General features: G+C 38.1%; 1 protein-coding gene across 1 annotated transcript; it reads left to right on the top strand.

The window, feature by feature from the left end:
- The first annotated feature begins 233 nt into the window (after window positions 1-233).
- LOC132099105 (tyrosine-protein phosphatase non-receptor type 5-like) lies at window positions 234-23,858 on the top strand. The gene is made up of 13 exons (XM_059505554.1): window positions 234-528; window positions 3,484-3,776; window positions 13,947-14,090; window positions 15,528-15,638; window positions 18,038-18,387; window positions 19,341-19,530; window positions 19,730-19,814; window positions 21,337-21,416; window positions 21,670-21,807; window positions 21,892-22,002; window positions 22,288-22,445; window positions 22,891-23,004; window positions 23,571-23,858. The coding sequence occupies exons 1-13, from the start codon at window positions 471-473 to the stop codon at window positions 23,662-23,664; spliced, it is 1,926 nt and encodes a 641-aa protein (XP_059361537.1). The 5' UTR covers window positions 234-470; the 3' UTR covers window positions 23,665-23,858.
- The last annotated feature ends 977 nt before the right edge of the window (window positions 23,859-24,835 follow it).

A 24,835-nucleotide genomic window follows, 5' to 3' on the forward strand; every position in this document is an offset into this window, starting at 1 on the left:
ATTCGTTCGAACATGATTCAAACATGATCGCAGAGTGTGAATCACTGGACTAAATAAACTTTGGTTGTTAGGTGCGTGTTTGTTTGAATGCGAAACAAACTAGTATTTACAGTAACACAGCCTACAGAACTAAGTATAGAAAACAGCTTAGATGAACAGTGGGATTAATTCAGAAAAAGCCGCCTTGTTCCGCGAGCTCTGTGTGTGTAAAGATGCATCATTTATGTTCTAGCATGGACCGGACATGACAGGTGTGGATCGGCGTCTGAACTGGTTCTTTGAAATGAATCAACCAACCGAATCGATTCTCCAAATGGATCCATCCTCTCACATCGGGGTGTGTGATCCTCAGCAGATGCAGAATAATTGTGTTAAACAGTCATCGTTTCAGTGTCTTAACCATAGAGACACTGTAGCCTCGACTGGTCTTCATAAAGCCATAATGTATTTGTAATACAAGAAGAAGAATCATGTTCGTAAACACGGCATTAGTCGTTATTTCTTCATTGATTGGATTGCACGTCACAGGTGAGGCTACAAACAAAATATCTATATTTTGTGTTTGTTTTAATTCCTGCTGTAATATTTTTCTTATTTGCTATTGTAATGAGTGATCTGGGCGTTTATTTGCAAATACATGGTGGGTTTAATAAAACGGACAATGGGATCATTTGAAGAGGTAAATAAAACCAGTTTAATATAATTAAAACACACAAGGAAGAGCATACAACAAAGTGAAATATTCGGACCTTTATTCGACAGGGAAATGTTGGTTTGGTCAACATTTCTTGTCAGAACTTTAGCTCTAAAATGAATAATAATGCACCCAAGTGTGTTTTCTGAAGCTTAAACCAGGTAGATGATATTGCATGTGGTTCCACTCCATAGTTATGGTTATGCTTCTTATGACAGGCTTAATGCATCTTCACTTATCAAGCGCTTAATCAACATAACCATATTTGGTCAACAACAACTTTCAAATAAAAATTGCTAGTAAATTTCACAATTACAAAGAAACAGCAAGGAACACAATGAATTAAATGTGAAAATGTGAAGTGGAAATGTACTCTTTTTAATCGCCTTTTTTTGTCATTTTTGACCTTGATAGACCCATTTTCTGTGGCCAGGATGTGCATTAAAAAAAGAAGGTCAATCTGGTTTGAAGGGCATGATGATGAGTAAATCATGACAGACTTTACATTTTGGAGTTAACTGTCCTATAAGCCACATTTATTGTCATCTTTGGGTTTATCAACACTCTTAAAAAGGGGTTTAAAACAGGGTTTTCACAACAATGCCATAGAAGGACAATTTTGGGTTCCCCTTTCAGTGAACAGTTCTAAAAAAAAAAAATAATAATATATATAATATAAATATATAAATAAAAAATAGATAATAGTATATAATAAAATATATATACAGTCGTGGCCAAAAGTTTTGAGAATTACATAAATATTAGTTTTCAAAAAGTTTGCTGCTAAACTGCTTTTAGATCTTTGTTTCAGTTGTTTCTGTGATGTACTGAAATATAATTACAAGCACTTCATATGTTTCAAAAGCTTTTATCGACAATTACATGACATTTATGCAAAGAGTCAGTATTTGCAGTGTTGGCCCTTCTTTTTCAGGACCTCTGCAATTCGACTGGGCATGCTCTCAATCAACTTCTGGGCCAAATCCTGACTGATAGCAAACCATTCTTTCATAATCACTTCTTGGAGTTTGTCAGAATTAGTGGGTTTTTGTTTGTCCACCCACCTCTTGAGGATTGACCACAAGTTCTTAATGGGATTAAGATCTGGGGAGTTTCCAGGCCATGGACCCAAAATTTCTACATTCTGGTCCCTGAGCCACTTAATTATCACTTTTGCCTTATGGCACGGTGCTCCATCGTGCTGGAAAATGCATTGTTCTTCACCAAACTGTTGTTGGATTGTTGGAAGAAGTTGCTGTTGGAGGGTGTTTTGGTACCATTCTTTATTCATGGCTGTGTTTTTGGGCAGAATTGTGAGTGAGCCCACTCCCTTGGATGAGAAGCAACCCCACACATGAATGGTGTCAGGATGCTTTACTGTTGGCATGACACAGGACTGATGGTAGCGCTCACCTTTTCTTCTCCGGACAAGCCTTTTTCCAGATGCCCCAAACAATCGGAAAGGGGCTTCATCGGAGAATATGACTTTGCCCCAGTCCTCAGCAGTCCATTCACTATACTTTCTGCAGTAGATCAATCTGTCCCTGATGTTTTTTTTTGGAGAGAAGTGGCTTCTTTGCTGCCCTTCTTGGCACCAGGCCATCTTCCAAAAGTCTTGGCCTCACTGTGCGTGCAGATGCGCTCACACCTGCCTGCTGCCATTCCTGAGCAAGCTCTGCACTGGTGGCACTCCGATCCCGCAGCTGAATCCTCTTTAGGAGACGATCCTGGCGCTTGCTGGACTTTCTTGGATGCCCTGAAGCCTTCTTTACAAGAATTGAACCTCTTTCCTTGAAGTTCTTGATGATCCTATAAATGGTTGATTTAGGTGCAATCTTAGTAGCCACAATATCCTTGCCTGTGAAGCCATTTTTTATGTAACGTAATGATGGTTGCACGCGTTTCTTTGCAGGTCACCATGGTTAACAATGGAAGAACAATGATTTCAAGCATCACCCTCCTTTTAACATGTCAAGTCTGCCATTCTAACCCAATCAGCCTGACATAATGATCTCCAGCCTTGTGCTCGTCAACATTCTCACCTGAGATAACAAGACGATTACTGAAATGATCTCAGCAGGTCCTTTAATGACAGCAATGAAATGCAGTGGAAAGGTTTTTTTTTGGATTAAGTTAATTTTCATGGCAAAGAAGGACTATGCAATTCATCTAATCACTCTTCATAACATTCTGGAGTATATGCAAATTGCTATTATAAAAACTTAAGCAGCAACTTTTCCAATTTCCAATATTTATGTAATTCTCAAAACTTTTGGCCACGACTGTACATAAAAAAAGTTTCATGTATTAGAAAGTTTCCATGGATATTAATGGTTCTTAATAGAACCATAGAATAGATGCCAAAAAAGAACCTTTATTTCAAGGGTGAAAGTCATTTATTTCCTTTCGGTTCTCAGGTTTCTCATTTACTTGGCTCCAAGTTTTATGTTTGTATTGGAGATCAATAACCATTTTCTTTATGCATGATCACACAGTGTTGTACATTCTTACACTCAGATGGTTTGGAGTCCTTCAGAATGGTTAGAATAGAGCCTAAGTCTGGTTTCATTCAAATTTTGACAAAGGTATATAGATAAGCTTATATAAAGTTATTAAACTTTTTACTTTTTTCATGTATATATTCACTGTACAATGCACTTGTTCAATATGCAAAAATTATATTATATAAAATTAGCAATTGACATCCTGCATTGTATTTGGTCAGTAGTCTATTCCAGTCATTATATAGTAACATCTATGATGTGAAACTCTGTTTGTATATATTTCAGGAGGCATCTCTGTGGACGATGAGGTTTATCAGATTCTGCATCGGCGCATGGTTAATGGAGTGACTGGACCCGTGTACCAGCACATGGGTGTTCGCAGTCAGGAAAAAGCTTTAGAATTTAATGGGGAACTGCTTCAGGCGCAGTCTCGTGGACGGGTGGCTAAGCTGATGCCCGCAGTGTTTTTAGAAACCCATTTCCAGAGAACTCCACAGAGGCAATCAGATGTCAGCTTCCTGCAAAACATTGACCATATGGAGAACAAGCCTGTATCTGCCCACGATACGGTCACAATGGTGAGCGCCTACACAACTTGTGATATTTCTGTTGCTTTGAGATGGTAGTGAAAAAATGTAGAAGCCTGGGGAGTAGAATTAATTGATAAAGAAGAAGGGTTGGATGAGATGACTGACATCTTTGCCAGTACAAATTTTTCAAGACGTATACACACATATGCATACATAAGCTATATCTATACAATTTTTAAATATTTATATTTTAGATACTAACTAACTACTAAGTAACCTACTGTGTATGAAGGCCAGCAACACTAATGCATTTTTTTTCAATTTCAAGGGATAAAATTAATATTAAGATTAAAATTGGAGAAACTAACTACTCACAAATGTTACTTTGTCGCACATCCATTGCTCAAACAACACTGGTTCAACATTATTAAATGTTATTATGCAGGTGGAGTAATAACTTGGAGGGATAGTTCACCCAAAAATGAATATTTAATGTTTATCTGCTTACCCCCAGGACATCCAAGATGTACAGTAGGTAACTTTTCTCCAGTAGTAAAAAACATCTTAAGGCTAAAAGTAGCTCATAACTCTCCAATTTAGGAGACAATTTTAAAAATAATGGGTGTCAGTCCTAAATTTAGGAAATGTTAGGAGTAGTGAAGAGGACTCCTAAGTCACGAAGACCAAACCACAACAATCTGAAAAAGGCTGTTGTCAGCAATCTACCTCGGAATATAAACATTTTAGAAACATTTGACGATAATGAGCTTTTGAAAAGGTATCTGCTTTGGTTTGGAGGTTATTCCAACTCCAAATTTGTATTGTAATATATAGGCTTGCTGTTCTCGCATCCAGTTTGGTTTTCTTTTTATGTTCGCATGTCTTACTATCAGCCATGATTATTTTACTCGGCTAATTAAAAGGCTGTTTATATATGCATATTACCAAAATTGTGGTGAAATCACGCAGTCCGTGATGGATCCATATGCTCATCTTACATTCATCAATCTCAAATATTGCTTATCATCTAAAATATGTGTGTAATAGCAACTTTACATGGCTGCTCAATCTAATGTTAGCTTAGATCAAAGTTTGCAGTTCATGTGTTTGTGCGGAGTGTGGAAGCTGAACAGTAGCGCGCTTGGGCTACTGCATGACAGATGGAGGCACCGGTGCAATCATCACTAAAGCAAGAACATTAAACAACATGACATATACAAACAAGACCATCAGATATACACCAACTATCTCACATCAAATGCCCTGGAAAGGAAGTGGCCTCTTAAAAGTGTTTCAAAATGACCTAGAGATGTACAACAAGCTGAAGGAAGAGGAACACTTTTCCAACTCTGATCCCCAACGCATGTGGCATTCACATTCAACACCGGCGTACCACAGGGCTGTGTGCTGAGCCCATTCCTTTACTCCCTTTACACCCACGACTGCAAGCCTGTCCATGGATCCAACTCCATCATTAAGTTTGCAGACGACACCACGGTGATTGGCCTCATCAGAGCCAACGATGAGACTGCCTACAGGGAGGAGGTACAGCACCTGGCTGCATGGTGTGCTGACAACAACCTGCTCCTTAACACCAGTAAGACAAAGGAGCTCATTGTGGACTTCAGGAAGAAGAAAGAAAGCACACATGACCCCATCCACATTACTGGTATGGTTGTTGAACGTGTCTCCATCTTCAAGTTTCTGGAAACCACCATCTCGGAGGAACTGCCCTGGGCCACAAACACCTCCAGCCTGGTCAAGAAGGCTCACCAGCGCCTTTTCTTCCTCAGGACACTGAAGAAGAACCAGCTGTCTTCAGCCATCCTGGTGAACTTCTACCGGTGTGCGATCGAGAGCATCCTGACCAGTTGTTTCACAGTCTGGTATAGGAACTGATCAGTTGCTGACCGCAAGGCACTGCACAGGGTGGTGAAAACCGCCCATCACAGGGACACCACTTCCTGATTTTTATGACATCCAGAGAAAACGCTGTCTACGTCGAGCTCGCAGCATTCTTAAGGGCTCCTCTCACCCTGACCATAGACTCTTTAACCTCCTGCCCTCCGGGAGGCGCTTCAGAAGCCTCCGGACAAGGACCAGCAGATTAAGGAACAGCTTTTTCCCTAAAGCTGTCTCCTTACTGTATTCCGAATAACAGTTCACTTGTTATTACTTGCACTACTGTCTGTTCATCCCAGAATACTGAATGATCCATTTGCACACAGGAATATTTTCTATTTTCTATGCACGTTTTTTTTACGGTCCATTGCACTAGTGTAAATGATGTTCATATGTTCATCATAGTACACCTATCTGTATATCATGCCGAAAGTATTTAAAATCTGTAAATGATGTCCATAATACTGCCTTATTTGTATATTTATTGTACATTTGTAACATACTGTAGACACTGTATATCCTGTACTTACTGCTTATTGCACTTCAGGTTAAATGCTAACTGCATTTCGTTGCCTTGTACCTTACATGTACAATGTCAATAACACTCCTCATTTAATCTAATCTAATCTTATCTAATCTAAGGACTCTACAACCTTACATGCAGTACCTAATTTTGAACAGAGGAGGGCGCCTAACTATAACCTTTAAATTAAGACTAAACATCAAATGTTTCATCTGTTTTATTGTTCACCATTGTTCATCACTTAAGTCACAATGAAACTGAAGTAGCGACAGATGTTTTCTTCTGTATTTGGATGTGTCCAAGTGTGACAGATTATTGAAAATGAAATAATGTAGTTGCGGGTACTTTGATGCATTGTTTGTGGATTGGATTTTGAGATGTGGGTGACCTGAATTCGTCACCAGAGATAAATCTGATGTTTTGAATGATCAAGGTGTTTTATATGCTAATTTAGAGATATTAATAACAGTAATAGCTATACTTGCCTTAGGTTCGACATCGAGTCTGGCTCTGAACATTTGGCATCTGAACATACCAGATTGAATGATGTGGATGTATGTTTGTCAGTATCACAGTGAGGAGAATGTGTTTTATGGTGGAGGAAGATGAACTCTCTCGCCCTCAAAGCTAATTACACTAATGCACCTGATGTGAGACCTCTGTAAACTTCTCCACTCCCACAAGGCGTCCAAAAAAATCAATCATGGCTCACATATATCACCACTTCAGCGCACAGCACTGCCTGTGAGACTCACACATTTATTAATTATTTGCTTTAATGCCGGTGAAGCTTAATAAGGATGTGCTCAGTACACAAAAGGTCATTGCAATTTGCCCATCAAAATTAATGCAGGTTTAAGAGCTACTTCAATGTGGGTGGTAATTAAAGTCAACATCAAATCAACATCAACCCTGTTTATGTCATGTACAGTGGGTATAGTAAAGGATAATCAAATGTTGTTTGCAGCCTGAAATGAAGATGGTTTTTGTTTTATCCAGCTGTATTTACTCAGTGCAACTTATAACATCTAAGTCAGAGATATAACATCAACATGTCCGAAAAAAAACAATTTAAAAACAGAATCACTGAGCTGGAAAATTGACATGTAAACTCAGTCAGGTGTAATCACCTTTTCAATGGCCCACAAAGCCATTTGACTTTTGCATTTCAGTCTTTAACTGTAGCAAACAATCATCTAGGGGTGGCAAGGTGCTGTCAAAAGATCTCTGGGATAAAGTTAGGAGATGGATACAAAAATATTTCAAAGGCTTTATTAATGCCTAGAAGCACAGTTAAGTCTACAGGTGCATCTAAATAAATTAGAATGTCATGGAAAATATTATTTATTTCAGTAATTCAACTAATATTGTGAAACTTGTGTATTAAATAAATTCAATGCACACAGACTGAAGTAGTTTAAGTCTTTGGTTCTTTTAATTGTGATGATTTTGGCTCACATTTAACAAAAACACACCAATTCACTATCTCAACAGATTAGAATATGGTGACATGCCAATCAACTAATCAACTCAAAACACCTGCAAAAGGTTTCCTGAGCCTTCAAAATGGTCTCAGTTTGGTTCACTAGGCAACACAATCATGGGGAAGACTGCTGATCTGACAGCTGTCCAGAAGACAATCATTGACACCCTTCACAAGGAGGGATAGCCACAAACATTCATTGCCAGAGAAGCTGGCTGTTCACAGAGTGCTGTATCTAAGCATGTTAACAGAAAGTTGAGTTGAGTGCAAAGAAAAAGATGCACAACCAACCGAGAGAACCGTAGCCTTATGAGGATTGTCAAGCAAAATCAATTCAAGTATTTGAGTGAACTTCACAAGTAATGGACTGAGGCTCGGGTCAAGGCATCAAGAGCCACCACACACAGACGTGTCAAGGAATTTTGGCTACAGTTGTCCTATTCCTCTTGTTAAGCCACTCCTGAACCACAGACAAAGTCAGAGTTGTCTTACCTGGTCTAAGCAGAAGAAGAACTGGACTGTTGCCGAGTGGTCCAAAGTCCTCTTTTCAGATGAGAGCAAGTTTTGTATTTTGTGACGAGTGGGGCAGGGCCGAGAGCCGTGGGAACGGGGTGAGGCCGGTGCAGTGATTGGGAAATGAGCGACACCTGCTCAACCCACCGGTCTCGAGTCCCACGGAGGAGATGAAAGGATATAAAACAGGAGCGACGACAGTGAAGGACGAGAGAGGACCAGGCCTGGGTTTTAGTTTGTGTTTTGGTTTTGTTTGTGAGCGGCAGTCGGCCGTGAGGGGGTTTTGTGTTTATTTGATTATTAAAGTTTGGTTTGATTGTCCGCCGGTTCCCGCCTCTTTCTTCCCGAAGATTATGAAGTTTGTACATTGTTACAGATTTCATTTGGAAACCAAGGTCCTAGAGTCTGGAGGAAGGGTGGAGAAACTCATAGCCCAAGTTGCTTTAAGTCCAGTGTTAAGTTCCCACAGTCTATGATGACTTGGGGTGCAATGTTATCTGCTGGTGTTGGTCCACACTGCCAAAAGCACCAAAAGTTGGTTAAATGACCATGGTGTTGGTGTGCTTGACTGGCCAGCAAACTCACCAGACCTGAACCCCATAGAGAGTCTATGGGCTATTGTCAAGAGGAAAATGAGAAACAAGAGACCAAAAAATGCAGATGAGCTGAAGGCCATCATTCCACTAAAAATCTATTTTTTTTTTTTTTGGTCTTATGAAGTATTTTAATTTGTTGAGATAGTGAATTGGTGGGTTTTTGTAAAATGTGAGCCAAAATCATAACAATTAAAAGAAGCAAAGACTTAACCTACTTAAGTGTGTGTGCATTTAATTTATTTAATACACAAGTTTCACAATTTGAGTTCAATTACTGAAATAAATGAACTTTTCCACGACATTCTAATTTATTGAGATGCACCTGTATTATTAAGAAGTGGAAGATATTTGGTACAACACTTTCCTGGATCTGGGGTGCATTTTCCAAAAGCAACTATAGTTGAAAGTTCCGTCATTACCAATAGATTTCAGTGGAACTAACTACCATAGTTAGCTAACGATGCTTATGGGAAACGCACCCCATGACATCACTCCAAAATGTTTGAAAGTTATAAAAAAATCAACAATATCACAAATTCTCCACAAATGTTGCTTGTATGGAAAAAAAACACTCCTCAAATAAAGACCGCATGCTGAGTTGAGCTGGGCTACACACTAAAATATGGCTCCTGTTTTACATTTTAAATGATATGTAAAATAGGTTAGACAGCATTTTGCAACCTTTTTTATGCTTAATGATACATTTGCATAACCACCATACATATTCTGATTGTGCAGATTATTTGTGTCACAGCGAGTCAATGAAAATGAGGCGAATGGATCTAAATACAGCTTTTCAATGAGAATAAAAACAAAGATAATCTAACATGGAGAAATAGCAAAGAAATCAGCAGAAGAAACATCTATATCAGTATAAACACACAAGACAAGACAATGAACTGAATAGAATGAGGGCCAGAAATACTAGAAACAATGAGGAATGTGTGATGTATTCATTTGCTAATAGGTAAACAAACATATAAGATATGGGAACAAAGGAAGCAGGGACTAAACACAGGAAGTAAATACAAATAAAAAGTTCTGGAAACAAAACAGAAACTGGAGCTGACAGTGGAAGAGGCCACAGGGGAGTATGGTGATGCTAGAGCCCAAGGCAGAGCCAATGAAGGGAGGAGACAGGGTGGAGTCTTGGTGGTGAGGCCAAGCGGAAGAGTAGCCTGGAGAAGTGGAGACCCACCGCTGGTCTGGAGGGCCGATGTAGAGCTGAAGACTAGCAGGACCAAGGTGGAGCCTGGGGCTCAGCAGACTGAGGCCGGTATGAGTGAAGATGAAGGAGGAGCTGTAGGGAAGGAAGAACCTAGTGGAGCCAAAGATTTGAAGGGCTGAGGTGCAGCCAGAGGCCTTGAAGCGCAGTGGCAAAGTGGTACAGAGTGGCAGAGTGATGACGGACCAAGGTGGAGCCGGAGGGAGGAACAATTCTGGCGGAGCTTGAGGGATTAAAACCATGGTGGAGGGAACTGGCTCAGTGTCGTCCAGGTCAATCAAGCAGTCTTGTCTAACTCCACTTGTATCACCCAATCCAGTCTAACTACACTGGGACTTGGGAACTCTGGGAGACTGCAATCCTCCTCCCCCACAGTGCAGGAGGACCCATTCCAAGTAACTCCCAGAGGGAACGAAGATCCCGGAGGAGTCCAAGAGGTGGAGGACTGAGGCGCAGCCAGAGGCCTGGAGGAGCCTAAGGCATTACGGACCATGGGTGGCGGGAACTGGCTCGGTGTTGTCCAGGTCAATCACCAGTCCACTCTAATTCCACTTTTATTCCCATTGGGACTTGGGAGCTCTGGGAGGTTGGTGTTCTCCACCCCCACTGTGAAGGATTACTCACAGTGCAGGAGTATCCACTCCAAGTATTCGTGAAGTGTCCCTCGAGGACCATCCCCAGACAACTTAGCTTCAGTCGAAGTGATGAGTCCTACATAAAAAAGTAAACATGCAGTTGTCTAAGTAGTGGATCAGGTAGGCTAGATCTAAACATCAGATCCAAAAAGGCTAGATCCAAAAGTCGTGGCCTAATGGTTAGAGATTCGGACTTGTAATCCAAAGGTTGAGAGTTTGAATCTCAGGCCGGCAGGAATTGTAGGTGGGGGGATTGAATGTACAGTCGTGGCCAAAAGTTTTGAGAATTACATAAATATTAGTTTTCAAAATGTTTGCTGCTAAACTGCTTTTAGATCTTTGTTTCAGTTGTTTCTGTGATGTACTGAAATATAATTACAATCACTTCATATGTTTCAAAGGCTTTTATCGACAGTTACATGACATTTATGCAAAGAGTCAGTATTTGCAGTGTTTGCCCTTCTTTTTCAGGACCTCTGCAATTCGACTGGGCATGCTCTCAATCAACTTCTGGGCCAAATCCTGACTGATAGCAACCCATTCTTTCATAATCACTTCTTGGAGTTTGTCAGAATTACTGGGTTTTTGTTTGTCCACCCGCCTCTTGAGGATTGACCACAAGTTCTCAATGGGATTAAGATCTGGGGAGTTTCCAGGCCATGGACCCAAAATTTCAACATTCTGGTCCCTGAGCCACTTAGTTATCAGATTTGCCTTATGGCACGGTGCTCCATCGTGCTGGAAAATGCATTGTTCTTCACCAAACTGTTGTTGGATTGTTGGAAGAAGTTGCTGTTGGAGGGTGTTTTGGTACCATTCTTTATTCATGGCTGTGTTTTTGGGCAGAATTGTGAGTGAGCCCACTCCCTTGGATGAGAAGCAACCCCACACATGAATGGTGTCAGGATGCTTTACTGTTGGCATGACACAGGACTGATGGTAGCGCTCACCTTTTCTTCTCCGGACAAGCCTTTTTCCAGATGCCCCAAACAATCGGAAAGGGGCTTCATCTGAGAATATGACTTTGCCCCAGTCCTCAGCAGTCCATTCACTATACTTTCTGCAGAAGATCAATCTGTCCCTGATGTTTTTTTGGAGAGAAGTGGCTTCTTTGCTGCCCCTCTTGACACCAGGCCATCTTCCAAAAGTCTTGGCCTCACTGTGCGTGCAGATGCGCTCACACCTGCCTGCTGCCATTCCTGAGCAAGCTCTGCACTGGTGGCACTCCGATCCCGCAGCTGAATCCTCTTTAGGAGACGATCCTGGCGCTTGCTGGACTTTCTTGGATGCCCTGAAGCCTTCTTTACAAGAATTGAACCTCTTTCCTTGAAGTTCTTGATGATCCTATAAATGGTTGATTTAGGTGCAATCTTAGTAGCCACAATATCCTTGCCTGTGAAGCCATTTTTATGCAACGCAATGATGGCTGCACGCATTTCTTTGCAGGTCACCATGGTTAACAATGGAAGAACAATGATTTCAAGCATCACCCTCCTTTTAACATGTCAAGTCTGCCATTCTAACCCAATCAGCCTGACATAATGATCTCCAGCCTTGTGCTCGTCAACATTCTCACCTGAGATAACAAGACGATTACTGAAATGATCTCAGCAGGTCCTTTAATGACAGCAATGAAATGCAGTGGAAAGGTTTTTTTGGGATTAAGTTCATTTTCATGGCAAAGAAGGACTATGCAATTCATCTAATCACTCTTCATAACATTCTGGAGTATATGCAAATTGCTATTATAAAAACTTAAGCAGCAACTTTTTCAATTTCCAATATTTATGTAATTCTCAAAACTTTTGGCCATGACTGTACAGCACCCTCTCCTCCTTCAATACCACTACTTATGTGCCCCTTGGGCAAGACACAGAACCCCCCAACTGCTTCCCGGGCACTGCAGCATAAATGGCTGTCCACTGCTCCAGGTGTGTCTTCACAGTGTGTTGTCACTGCTGTCACATTGGATGGGTTAAATGAATTCTGAGTACTTGGCTGTATGTCACGTCACTATGTCACTAAAATTCCCTTGTTGTGGTCCTTAAGGAAGCAGTTCTTTTGGACAGTTTGGTCTTCTGTCATGGCAAGTCAGGGGAAATGAGGGATCAAAATGCAGCACTTTTAATGAGAATGAAAGCAAGGAAGATCATTCAGCATAGAGAAATAATTAAAATCGTAGGAGAAACTTTCATTTTTATGTCAAATTATGCACGATTTTTATATACAGTATTTAATACATAAAATCTTAAATATATAGCTTTATCATCAATAATAATCATAGTTAAATTATTTTTATGTTATTTTAATGCCTGAAACAATGATCAATCATTAACATTTTATTCATATTCATGTCCATGTTACACCCTGTCTCTGACCCTTACAACGAACCAGTCTTAAGCAGAGTTGTGTAGTAGTTGTGTCTGTTTACACTGAATGCAAATTACAGTTTTGTTAGTTGTACATGTTATGAATAAATGGTATCTGTTCAAGAGCTCATTACCTCACTGTGACTGACACAGTGTAGTGTTTCATAATCGAGTAGGCGTTATTGACGTGTAAATGTGGTCATCTGTTAATGTTTGAAAGTTTCATCTGTCATCAGGAAGCCTCAGAAGTTCAGAATGAATGTTGACACCCCTTTGTGTTAATAAAAACTCTTTTTGACTAAAGAGGTGGTGCAGCATTTCACTGTTTTTTCAATGTTCAATGATCTTTTATCTCAAAAGATCAAGGAAAATGTGATTTGAAGCCTTTAAAGTCATGCACATGTTTAATCTTTCATTGCATCACACAGGGTTGTCCCTGTTCTCTTGCTTCTCTCAGTTCCCCTTGTGGGTTGGAAGACTCAGTCAATGAAAGATTTTATGTCTCAAAAAGTTTCTTGTGATCTTTTGATGTGAGTGTTCCTCTATCAGTGAGTCCTGATGTTGTAGCTTGTGCTCACACCACCAGAGGGTACCATCCCCAATCACTCCTGACCCATATATAGTCCTCGGTGGAAATACAGTCACTTATTGTGAAGTCTTGTTCTTTTGGTTGTAGTCCGATTTTGATGGATTTTTAAAAAATTGTCTAACATCACACTTAATACCATTTTAGTTCATTTCCTAAATAAAACATCACTGGTGTTTGTCTGTACAAAATTCCTCCTTACGATGGATGTTGCCAGGAAGTTCTGGATTGTTGTTTTGGTAACAGTGTCGTTTAAGACAACTGGAAATGACATCTGGTTATTTTTCAAGAAAATCCAGAAATGAATGTTCATACAACAGTTAAAACTGCTCATAATTGCTTAATTGTATAAGATATTCTTCATTCACGATTCTTTATGGTTTTAGGAGGAAAATGATGACATCGAGTTGTATGTGTCGTCTGTTGGAGCATCAGAACCTGTGGCTCATGAGGAAATGATCCGATTGCTCAACATCAACACCCTTCAGCACAGCTCTGGGCCGCTCGCCACCACTGAGGCATCCACTGAGGTTTGTGTCTCAAGAACTCTAGGATGAAGTTACAGTCCGCTGTTAAACTGCAGAATGTTTAGTTGTTGCTTTGCATAGCAGTAGTTGACTAAAAATGGTAGCAGAGTAACAGTCCTGCCTCCTACATATTGACCTTTTCTGGCAAACCTATCCGATTGCATCAGTGGGCCGTAGTGAAAGCCACTGTCAGCTTGCACCATATTTGTGCTTCCTCTGGCCGCCTTAAGCAGTGTTTCCTGAGACTAATGATTTTGAAATAGATTTACATCTTATTTATTTTATTTTATTTTTTTAAATGCAAAAATATAAGGGATAATAATAATAGTAATACAATAAAGGAATAGTTCACCTAAAAATTCGAAATCTGTCATCATTTTTATTTCTAATTGACTTCTCTATTCACCCGCACTTCAATGTATGCAAAGCAGGATTATTATAGATATTTAAAATAAAAAAAGTGAATTAAAATGAACTGAAACAATATATTTGAGTTATTTTCCAAGGCATAATTTCTCATTTTTGTTTACTTTAACTTGAAGTACTAAAGAAATTAAAACTAATTGAACTGAAACTCATAAATACAAGTAATAGAAACTATATAGAGATTTAAAAACAAATAATAATAATAAAAAACAACAACAAATTATAACTGAGACTTTAAGTGAAAGCAGAAATTAGAATACATTGAATTGAAATGAATTGAAATGAATACATTTTAAAAATATTAACAAAAAACTATTATAGTATATCATTTATACTAAAATAACACTGATACAAAGTTTACTTCTCATTTGGAGAAGCTGTTTTTTTCTATATATATAAAAGGTATAATGCATTTTACCACCTGATAATGAATCATATAGCACATCCTCTTTGGTGCTGACAATGTTTTGTAATGAATCATTGTCTTTATATAATGGAAATTACTCATTATATAAATTATTCATTGTATAATTATTGTAGTTTTGCCACAATTATTTTTTTAGCTTTTTTTGCAGCATGACATGTTCATGTTTAAGTACAATTATGTCATGTAGTCTCTTGTTTAATCTGATACAATTAATAGTTAAATAACATATTATTATTACATCAAGAAAGATAAGTTTTCAAATATGATTAAACTGAATAAAGCACATCACCTTAGAGGACCCTGCTGTCAACTGCCCAAGTACAGGTGCATTTGTGCTGCAGGACGTGTCAGCTAGTGTGTGTGTGTGTGTGTGTTGTGTGTGCGTGGGCAGATTTAGAGGTGGAGTCAGCTTCTGTCAATGTCTTCCTTAAGATCGCACTTGTTGATCCTTGTATCACTTTTACTCGAGCACAGTATAAATGTATGTTAGGGCTCTCAAACTTCATGCCTGCACTGCAGATCAGATGAGGTTTGACATGGCTGGGTCTACAGACTGTTGATGTTCTTTTCTGTCTGGCTTTGAGCAGAAGACTGTTTTCAAAGACCACCATGAGAAGAACAGCATCTGGGGTAAAGACGGCTTCTATGTGCTGGTTACCTGCCTCACAATATTCATCATCATCTTCACCTTTTTAATGGTACGTATCTCTCCAAGTCTTCTACCATATGCTTGATATTCATGGTATATGATGCTATATGGGAATTGTCATATAGTGAGATATTAACATGTGAAATGATAAATATGTTGAGTTTGTATTGAGTTCTCTGACTTCTGATGTGAGATCACTGGAGTATTTCTCAGGAATAACATCTGAGAAGTAGGAAACTTTGGTAAAGTCAAGCCACATTTAGTTACGTAGGCTTTATACAATACAAGTAGCTTCACAGTAATAAAAGAAAACAATCAATGATGCATACGTCTTCAAATATGAGACAAGTTCTGCTGAAAATCTGCTCTAAATGGACATTAGTGCCATTATTTCACTAAAGTCACTTCAGAGTTAGTTCAAATTCAGTCCGATAACTTTCTCTCCATTTCATCTCAGTGCTGTCTTAGAGAAACAAATAAGATATTAAAGAGATCTCATTTTTGATTTTACTGTTATACCGATTTAAATATTGAATAAATATTTGCATGTACCAGTTCAAATAGTTCCTGCATGTCTCAGCAGAAACTAATAAACACCTACGCTAATTAAGATTAAAACTCAGATTATTCAAGTCCGTACACATTGAAGACACTTGGGTTGTATTATACAGTGAGTAATTGTGAGAAAGACCTGAGTAGATGCAGAGACACAGGATACGATACAGAAAGAGTCATTGCAAAACGGATGTATAGTGGCAGAGGAAGTTGCATGGTTTCCTCTCGTGGTTCAGCAGTTTAAAGGGATCAGCGCTGCCATCTCGATCACACCTGACACACGGCAATTTTTTATTTTAGATCAGGGACGATGCACATTAATAATACATAAATATGTAAAATACCGACCAGATACAATACTGATTTTGGCGGGAACTCAAATCAAGTTTATTGTGTTTTGGAACCAAACTCTTCATATATACACATAGACGGACAGAATGCACGTTTTTATGTTGCACAAGGCATGTGGTATTGTGTTTCTGATTGTTAAGCAACACTTTGTAGTAATGCTCACTAATAAGTTATTAATAAACATTATTGCATGGCTCGCTAGAATACTTGATACTGATTGGTAAAAATACTATTATTATAAAAATGCTGATTGGTAAAAATGCTAAAAATGCTATATTCCTAAACAAATCATTCAAATGTATGACATTTGTTTACTATTTAAACGTACATTAACAAGGAATCTGCATTAAATAGCAGTATTTATTAAGGGATTTTAAGTTCTTATTATAATATTATTCAGCGCTACTTTATGATGTAGGTGTCAATCATGAATCGAGAGACTTGTGAAACTGATTTTAGCCCTTATGGAGCTGCCACATGCATTCGCAAGTGTCATTACACAATCCAGAACCACATTAAGGGCCAATAATGAACATAAATTGTTGTTTTACAAAGTTGAAGTTCATTCATTTGAAATCAGGCCTAAGGATGCACTGAAACTATAAAGCATGGCTCATTGCGATGAGATAGAGACCTCTTGTGGGAAACTCTGATGCAGTTGTGAGGGCATTTATGTTCAGGCCAGAAAAGCATGTTCGTGTTATTACTGATCCAGTTGCGTTGTTAAAATAGATGTAAAAGGCTTTTCAGACAAGATTCAGACTGGTTTTACATGGACAGGTTTCATACCTATCATAAAGAAGCTGACTTTGAATTATGTAGATTAAATTATGACCCTCAAAGCAATGTTGCATTAGTTTTAATCATGCACTGCATGTTCTTATGCGAAGCAGAGTGTAGTGAAGATTATAATAGCTCATTTAATTTTTAACAAGATTTGAAACTGACTGAAAGTGTTCAGTTTAAGAGACAGTAAACCAGTTCATTAAACAAGTGGGTTAGTAAATCTAAGCTTAGTCATTTTAAGTAAAAAACTCCCAGTTAATTCTGCAACGTTTGTATATAGTAAAAGTCGACTAACTGTATTATTGTTGTATTATCATTTTAGTCATTTTCTTGTTTTCCCTTAATAAAGCGAACGTGTCTTGTACATGGAATTAATGATTTACATGGGTATAAAATGGACGGATAAGCATGTGTGAGTAATAGCAATAAGACGTTTGAGGTTAGTGAAGAAATATTTAGAGACAAGTAGTGACGAGGAAGTATCGTGCGAAGAAATGTCCTGTGAGATCTTAAAAGTCAACTGTGCATTACAGGAAACTTAAAAAAAAAGTAGTACATATGTACACACACACACACACATATATATGTGTGTGTATGTGTGTGCTACTTTTATGCTGAAATTAAAAATGATTTGATAGTTTTCTAAATGTAATAGGATTTATTTGATTTATTTATTTTAGAGAGAATAAGTTTCTGTGAGATTTAAGCCTAGCTGTGAGTAATAGATTGTTATAAATCAATATTTCCTTTCTTTAGGTGCTTTACCGACTAAAGGAGAAGGAATTCTTGGATCATCAGCTCAAAGACCCATCCCCACCCAGTCTGGACGTGCAGCTGGCACCCATCCCTGCTCATGGTGCTCAGCCCCCTCTGACCCTAAAGAACAGTATGGTCCAGGCTAACCAGACGTCCAAACCCAGTGCCACCCATTCTACCAGCAGCACAAGCGCCCCGTCCTGTAACATCAGCATCCATCCGACTCATTCCAGCGTGACGACGTCAGAGCCGCAGTGCCCACCCGGCCACTCTGTGGCTGAGCTCAAACCCACTCTGTCCTCCACACATTCACCCTTCAGGATGAAACCTGTTGCAGGCCTGCAGGAGCGGTAATACTTCATCTGTGCATGAAAGACTTTTGATTTAAATGGGTCCTGTTATGCCTTTTTAGAAGACGTAATAGAAGTTGTTCAGAAACAGTGCTGACTGATACATAGAGAACAGCTCCCTTGGGAGTGGACTGTGTGGTTTGTAACTTTGCAGATCTGTTTCATGCTCAAACAGCAACATTACACACTATAGGAAGTTGAATGTGTAAAAAGCATAATAGGTCATTATGTCATTATTTCTCATAGCTTACAATTCGAATGGTGTTATTTTAATGCAAACTCCTTTTATAAAGGAGACTTTTAGAAGAATCTGCTTTTGTCAAGGCTATATTTCAAGAGGTTTGATTCTGTTTTTACTAAACATCATTGATTCGTGTGTGGCATAAATGCACACAAATTTGCAGAATCCAATATGAGTATTAAGCGATCTTAGCTTATCAAGCAACTAGATTTCAATGACATAATCATGCAAAATACACTCTATGACAGGGGTTCTCACCTCTGATCCTTGAGTTTAGCTCCAACCATGAACAAACTCATCTACCTGTAACCCTTAATAATCCTGAAGACCTTGTTTGATCAGGGTTAGATCTAAACTCTGCAGGAAAATGGATCTCGAGTGCCAGAGATGTGAAACCTGTTTCAATGACTTCATTTTCCATCATAAAATGCTTCTGTTCAGCAATTCATCTTCAGAACATCCCCACAAAAATGTATGAAATTCAAATTGATTAGTCTAACCATTCTCAAATAATGCAAGATTGAATGTGACTTTCAGTGCTTTAAAATCTCCAATAGTGCTTGACCGTATTGAAACGAAACCTGGTACCTGTCATGATAAGCATAACCTAGCAAAGTTTTAGGACAGTGCCAACCGTAGCTCAAGATTTAGTGTAGCATACAGAGTTGATTACTCTTCACATATTTTTGTTGTATCTCTCTGTCTCATCCAGACGTGGATCTAATGTCTCACTGGTGCTGGATATGAGCGCTTTGGGTTCAGTGGAGCCTTTGAATAGTGGGGTCGTGACCCCACGTGAGCGTGCAACTCAGGAATACCTGCAGTCAGCCAGTCGGGTCCTTTCACGGCAACAGCTTCGTGACATCACACTGAACACACAGATGCTGCATGCAGAGTTTGCCGTAAGTAACATACCAGTGCACCACTACTAACCAAGTTTAGCATTAATGTGGTTACATTTTGGCTTTACTTAATCATGGGAATCATAAACAGTTGGCGTTCAGTTAAGGTGTATTTTAATGATGTGGTAGATCTTTCCGTGCTTTTGTAATGACAATTTACCAATTTCCATCGTAGTTAGTGTGTAACCTTTATTCGCAGGAAATTCCAATGAATTTTGTGGATCAGAAGGAACTGGATATCCCAAATCATGGATCAAAAAATAGATACAAGACCATTTTGCCAAGTTAGTATCAGAATATTTCCACTGAATAGCATTTGATTGTGTCATTTCACTTTGAGCTGAGTGTTTATCTTCTTTATGACCATGTAAGTGTCACAGAAAGGCAGCATTGTCGAGTATAATTAGCAACAAGTTTTACGATAGGCACTAATATGCATTGCTTTCAAATCCTATACCCATTTCTGTGCATGCTTTTTGAAGAGTGTCGAAGGTTTATAATCACAGACGTGTCTGTTGAACATGTGTACGCAATTACCAATCAGAGGTGTTTAAGTTGGTCAGTATCAAGTTTTGTACGCTTACAAAACCTTTTGTTACAACCAAAAAGTATAAACACAGTGTAACTAAGAGATTTATTTTTCGACAGCTGTTTTGATTATGAGAGTTTTTAATATGGTACAGAAATTGGTGCAGAGAACCATGAAAGTTTTATTGGTTTACGTGCTGCAACATTTAAATGCAACCAAATTAATTAGTAATTGGATTGAATGCTCAATTGGACTAAAAAGCATTCATGTAAACTCATTGGTTAATCCAACCAAACTCGATCAGAGTGAAGTTTCGTCCCAAATGAAAAGGGGAGGTTTGTATGTTTGTATGTGTATTTTTATTTAAATCTTACAAACTGGTCAGTAAAAGAGACTGATTATTGTTATCCAACAATTTTTATCAGCCTGCATTTAAGATTTAGATTTCCATTTAGGTACACTGTAGAATCTGAAGCTCCTCAACTACTACACTTTAGATAATGCTAAAGCTACATACTGTTAACCCTTGCTGTAATTTCTAGGGTTAATAAGCCAGCAAGTTTGTTAAGTTCTAACAATGCAGCTGAAATGCAGTTTGATTTTTCACACATTATCTGTTTTCTACTCAATATCGCCAAAAACGATAGAGACTGTCTGTGCAGCCAAGTTTAGTCCTGTTTTCTAGATCTGTGACAATCTTTTATTGGAAACTACTATTATGGTGTACTGTTGACCAAAAAATCTCAAAAATTCTTAGCATCTCAGTTTGAAAATTGTACTATAGGCTTTAAACACAGGTAAACTAATATGAAGGTTAAGTTTAAGTTTCATACATTGTCTAAAGATGTAACAAAAAACACATTTTGAACAGTTTTTACATCATATGGGATAATACTTACTGAGCCATCATATTGCACCATCAGTCCATTTCGTGGTGCCATTTATCAGCCACAATAGAGAGTGCATAAAAGCTTATGTAAGTGCTTCATACTAAGGATGATGATATCTAAGTATAGAACATTTTTTAACTGCACCATTTTTTTTGTAAAATATTACATGCACGTTTTCTTGCACTATTTAGTTCGTCCAGAAGTATTAAGGTTTGATTTTGTTGTGTTTTGGCTTTTTTACACTGTGTTATTGCTTGTTTCGTTTGTGTTCAGTTTTTTTTTGTGCTGCGTTAAAAATGTTTGTTTGCATTTTAAATGTCCTTGTGTATAATGATGAACTGAATCGAATGCTACAGAAATGTTCACAAAATTCACATTTAATTTCAGATCCACATTCCAGGGTTATTCTAAAGACTAAGAACTCCAACGACCTGCTCAGCAGTTACATTAATGCCAACTACATTCGAGTAAGTTCAGATTGCAGTGACGTGTAATTCTTCAGTAGCCCATGACAAAGAGCCACTGAATGTCCTTCATGAGATAACTTAAATCTACTGGCATCAGAGATTGTAACGTGAAACATTATAACAGCAGAGTTTAGTTTGATCTCAGAATTATCCATGAGAGTCTTGCTGATCTAAATTGGCTATGCTGGTGCTTTATACTTGCAGTTATGCTCTATGTCATGAAATCTGTTAAGTTCAGCACTTCTTCTTTCAGGGCTATCTTAGAGATGAGAAAGCCTTCATTGCCACTCAAGGTCCGATGATCAACACCGTGAACGACTTTTGGCAAATGGTCTGGCAAGAGGACTGCCCTGTCATCGTCATGATTACTAAACTGAAAGAGAAAAATGAAGTAATTTTCAATAAAAATGTCTATAATTGTCTTATTATAACAAAATAGACTGTGCATGTGCAAAGATTTGTTTGACTTTTTCAGAAATGTGTTCTGTACTGGCCTGAGAAGAGGGGGATCTATGGAAGGGTGGAGGTCTTTGTTAATAATGTGAAGGAATGTGACCACTATATAATCCGCACCCTTATACTAAAGGTATTTACATTATAAGATAAACACTCTATGGAAGAATGATTAAAAACCAGCAATGCCATAATCTGAGTATGTGGCAAGTTTTGCTCAAGGATTCATTTACCTAAAGGAAGGTTGCTGTTCATTGATAACCTTTGTCTTGTGAATTCTATCTTTTAGCATACATCTATATTTATTTATTTTGGCAGACACTTTTATCCAAAGTCAATAATACAAGTGGAAGCGGTTAATCCAAGAGAGGTATAATTGTCAGATACTCTCATGGAGCATATGTTTTTGTACCCTCAGCAAGGAGGACAGAGTCGTAAAGTAGAGCACTACTGGTATACTTCGTGGCCAGACCACAAGACCCCAGAGAGCGCAGGACCCCTGCTGCAGTTAGTGAATGATGTTGAGGAGGACAGGAGGGGCTTTACATCCGGTGGGCCAGTTATTGTACATTGCAGGTACAGGAGCGTACCAGCAAAACATTACAAAGTCTCTGCCGGATTAAACACATTTCCACTGTTGCACAGAATACACAGTATCGCCTGTTTAACATAGTAAAAAAATGGTGACACATTAGTTAAGGGACCTATTCTTACTTTTAACTAATTTCTTATTAGCTTGCATATTACTAGTATATTGGCTGTTTATTAGTACTTATAAAGCATATATTAATTTCTTATTCTGCATGACCATCTTTCAGATTCTACCCAATACCTAAACCTAACAACTACTTTACTAACTATTAATAAGCAGCAAATTAGGAGTTTATTGAGGCACAAGTTGTAATTAGTTAATAGTACAAATTGGTCCCCATACTAAAGTGTGGTAAAAGAAACAATACATCATTCAGTTACAATACATACATAAAAGCAATTTTAAACCATTTAACTTGAAATTTTGTAGCGCTGGAATTGGTCGGACAGGGTGTTTCATTGCTACAACAATCGGCTGTCGTCAGTTGGAGCTGGAGGGAGTTGTGGATGTGCTACGAATTGTGTGCCAACTTAGGACAGACAGGTACGACTGGTTCCCTGTTTTGATATAATGAAAATACAAATGTTGAAACTAACTACTTAAGGTACTGGGATAGTTCACCCAGAAATTAAAATGAATGTCTATGCAAACAAATGAGCACACAGGCAACCAAGCCACAGAGATTGAGATGTAAAATTTTATTAAAATGCATGTATTTTAAACACCATGGACCAGGCTCAAGTGCAAGCACTGTACAGGGCTCATAAAAATCTTAAATGTTATAACCAAAGTCCGACAGGAATATTCCAACATGTTCATGTCCTTTTGGAAAAAAAAGCTGTTACAGATTTTGGACCTGAATAAGTAAATTATGTGCATGCAAACTCGATCATGATGTGTGATTTCCAGAAAGATTAAAAGGCTACATAAAATGATATTTAACATCAAATCTGTAGATTCACTGTTTCGGAAGAAAATCCCATAAATCACCTTTTTCTTTTGGTAGCAACAAAAAAGCAAAAAAAAGTAACAAGATTTTCATAAAATTGTGACTTTTATTGTGATTGTTGCAAGGCTGGACTGTAATCATGTGTTGTCTTTTTCCACAGGGGTGGTATGATCCAGACTGAGGAACAATATGAATTTGTGCATCATGCCTTGAACCACTATGAAAGCCGCCTTCCTGCGGAGCCTGCACAATGAACAGCTGGAGGAGCGTCATTTTTCATGCCAAGAGATCTGCTATTGCCATGAGGTTTCTGATTCAGGAGAGAAGGCGGCAGATACTGTTTGTGATGATGGATCTTTTTGTTATGTGCGTGTCAAGGCAAGGGGTGGCACACATCACACCATGCCGGGCAAATCTATTTTTCAAGACCACTAGTGTTAAAGTGTATCAAAATGTAAAACAATGTAAAAAAAAAAACAAAGACTTTTATATCGGGTTTCCTTCATTTTATCTGAATGTAGGTTAGAAAACATCAATTGGGCATTTTAAAATACTGAACTGTCTTCATTATGAAGTGTAAATGAGGTAAAGTTAAAGTTCTTTATGTGATAGCATGATTATCAAATGTTTCTTTAGAATACATATGCATTTTTCACTTTTGTACTTTTACACTTTTGGTTAACGGGTTGTAAGCATATTTTTTTCTGCTGATGCAGAACACAATTTAAAGATATTCACACTGTGTTTCCTGTGGAGCTGCTGCTCAAGCTACAGCACTGCAGAAGAAATGTTTTGTTTGAGCTGCAGATTGCAGTATGAATTGAATGTCGAGAGAGAGAAGGACTGGATGTCTAAGAATTTCTATTGCGTTGTCCTTGCTGAATGCACATAACGACAAACCAACAGCAAACCCTGAACAAATGACTTTTATGAGTGGATTCCTTTAACAAACACATATGGAATTCACGATCATTTGAATTGTTCTAGAGACTCACTAAATCTGTCACCGATTCTCAAGAGGATCCTGAATTATCAAGTGAATAAAAAATAAATTAAAATAAAATAAATAAATTGAATAAATATTCAGTCAAGATTCAAGACAGCTACGAATCCCAAATTTAAAAAAAAAAAAAACATCAAACACATTTGGGAGGTATTATGTAATTATTGAACATATCTCAAATTAATGAGATTTTACTTAAGTGTAGAGGTAAAATAATTTTTAAATATGAATAATAATATAAACAGTTTTAGTGTGAATCATGTTTATGTATCCTGGGACCACAAGGGTTTAGCCGCTAATAATACTGCAATTGTTTATGGCTTTGGCAATTAATATGTTGTATGAAATTTTTTATTTCTAATACATTTGTTTTCTATTGTATTTATTATTATAAAAATGATTGTTACTATTTCCTGATACTT

Source organism: Carassius carassius, chromosome 22 (assembly GCF_963082965.1).
Source record: "Carassius carassius chromosome 22, fCarCar2.1, whole genome shotgun sequence".
NCBI classification, from domain to species: Eukaryota; Metazoa; Chordata; class Actinopteri; order Cypriniformes; family Cyprinidae; genus Carassius; species Carassius carassius.

Coding starts and splice junctions, on each gene's coding strand:
- LOC132099105 (XM_059505554.1), top strand. CDS start 471: ATGTTCGTAAACACGGCATTAGTCGTTATTTCTTCATTGATTGGATTG. Junction 3,777..13,946: donor CCCACGATACGGTCACAATG/GTGAGCGCCTAC, acceptor TTATGGTTTTAG/GAGGAAAATGATGACATCGA. Junction 18,388..19,340: donor GTTGCAGGCCTGCAGGAGCG/GTAATACTTCAT, acceptor TGTCTCATCCAG/ACGTGGATCTAATGTCTCAC.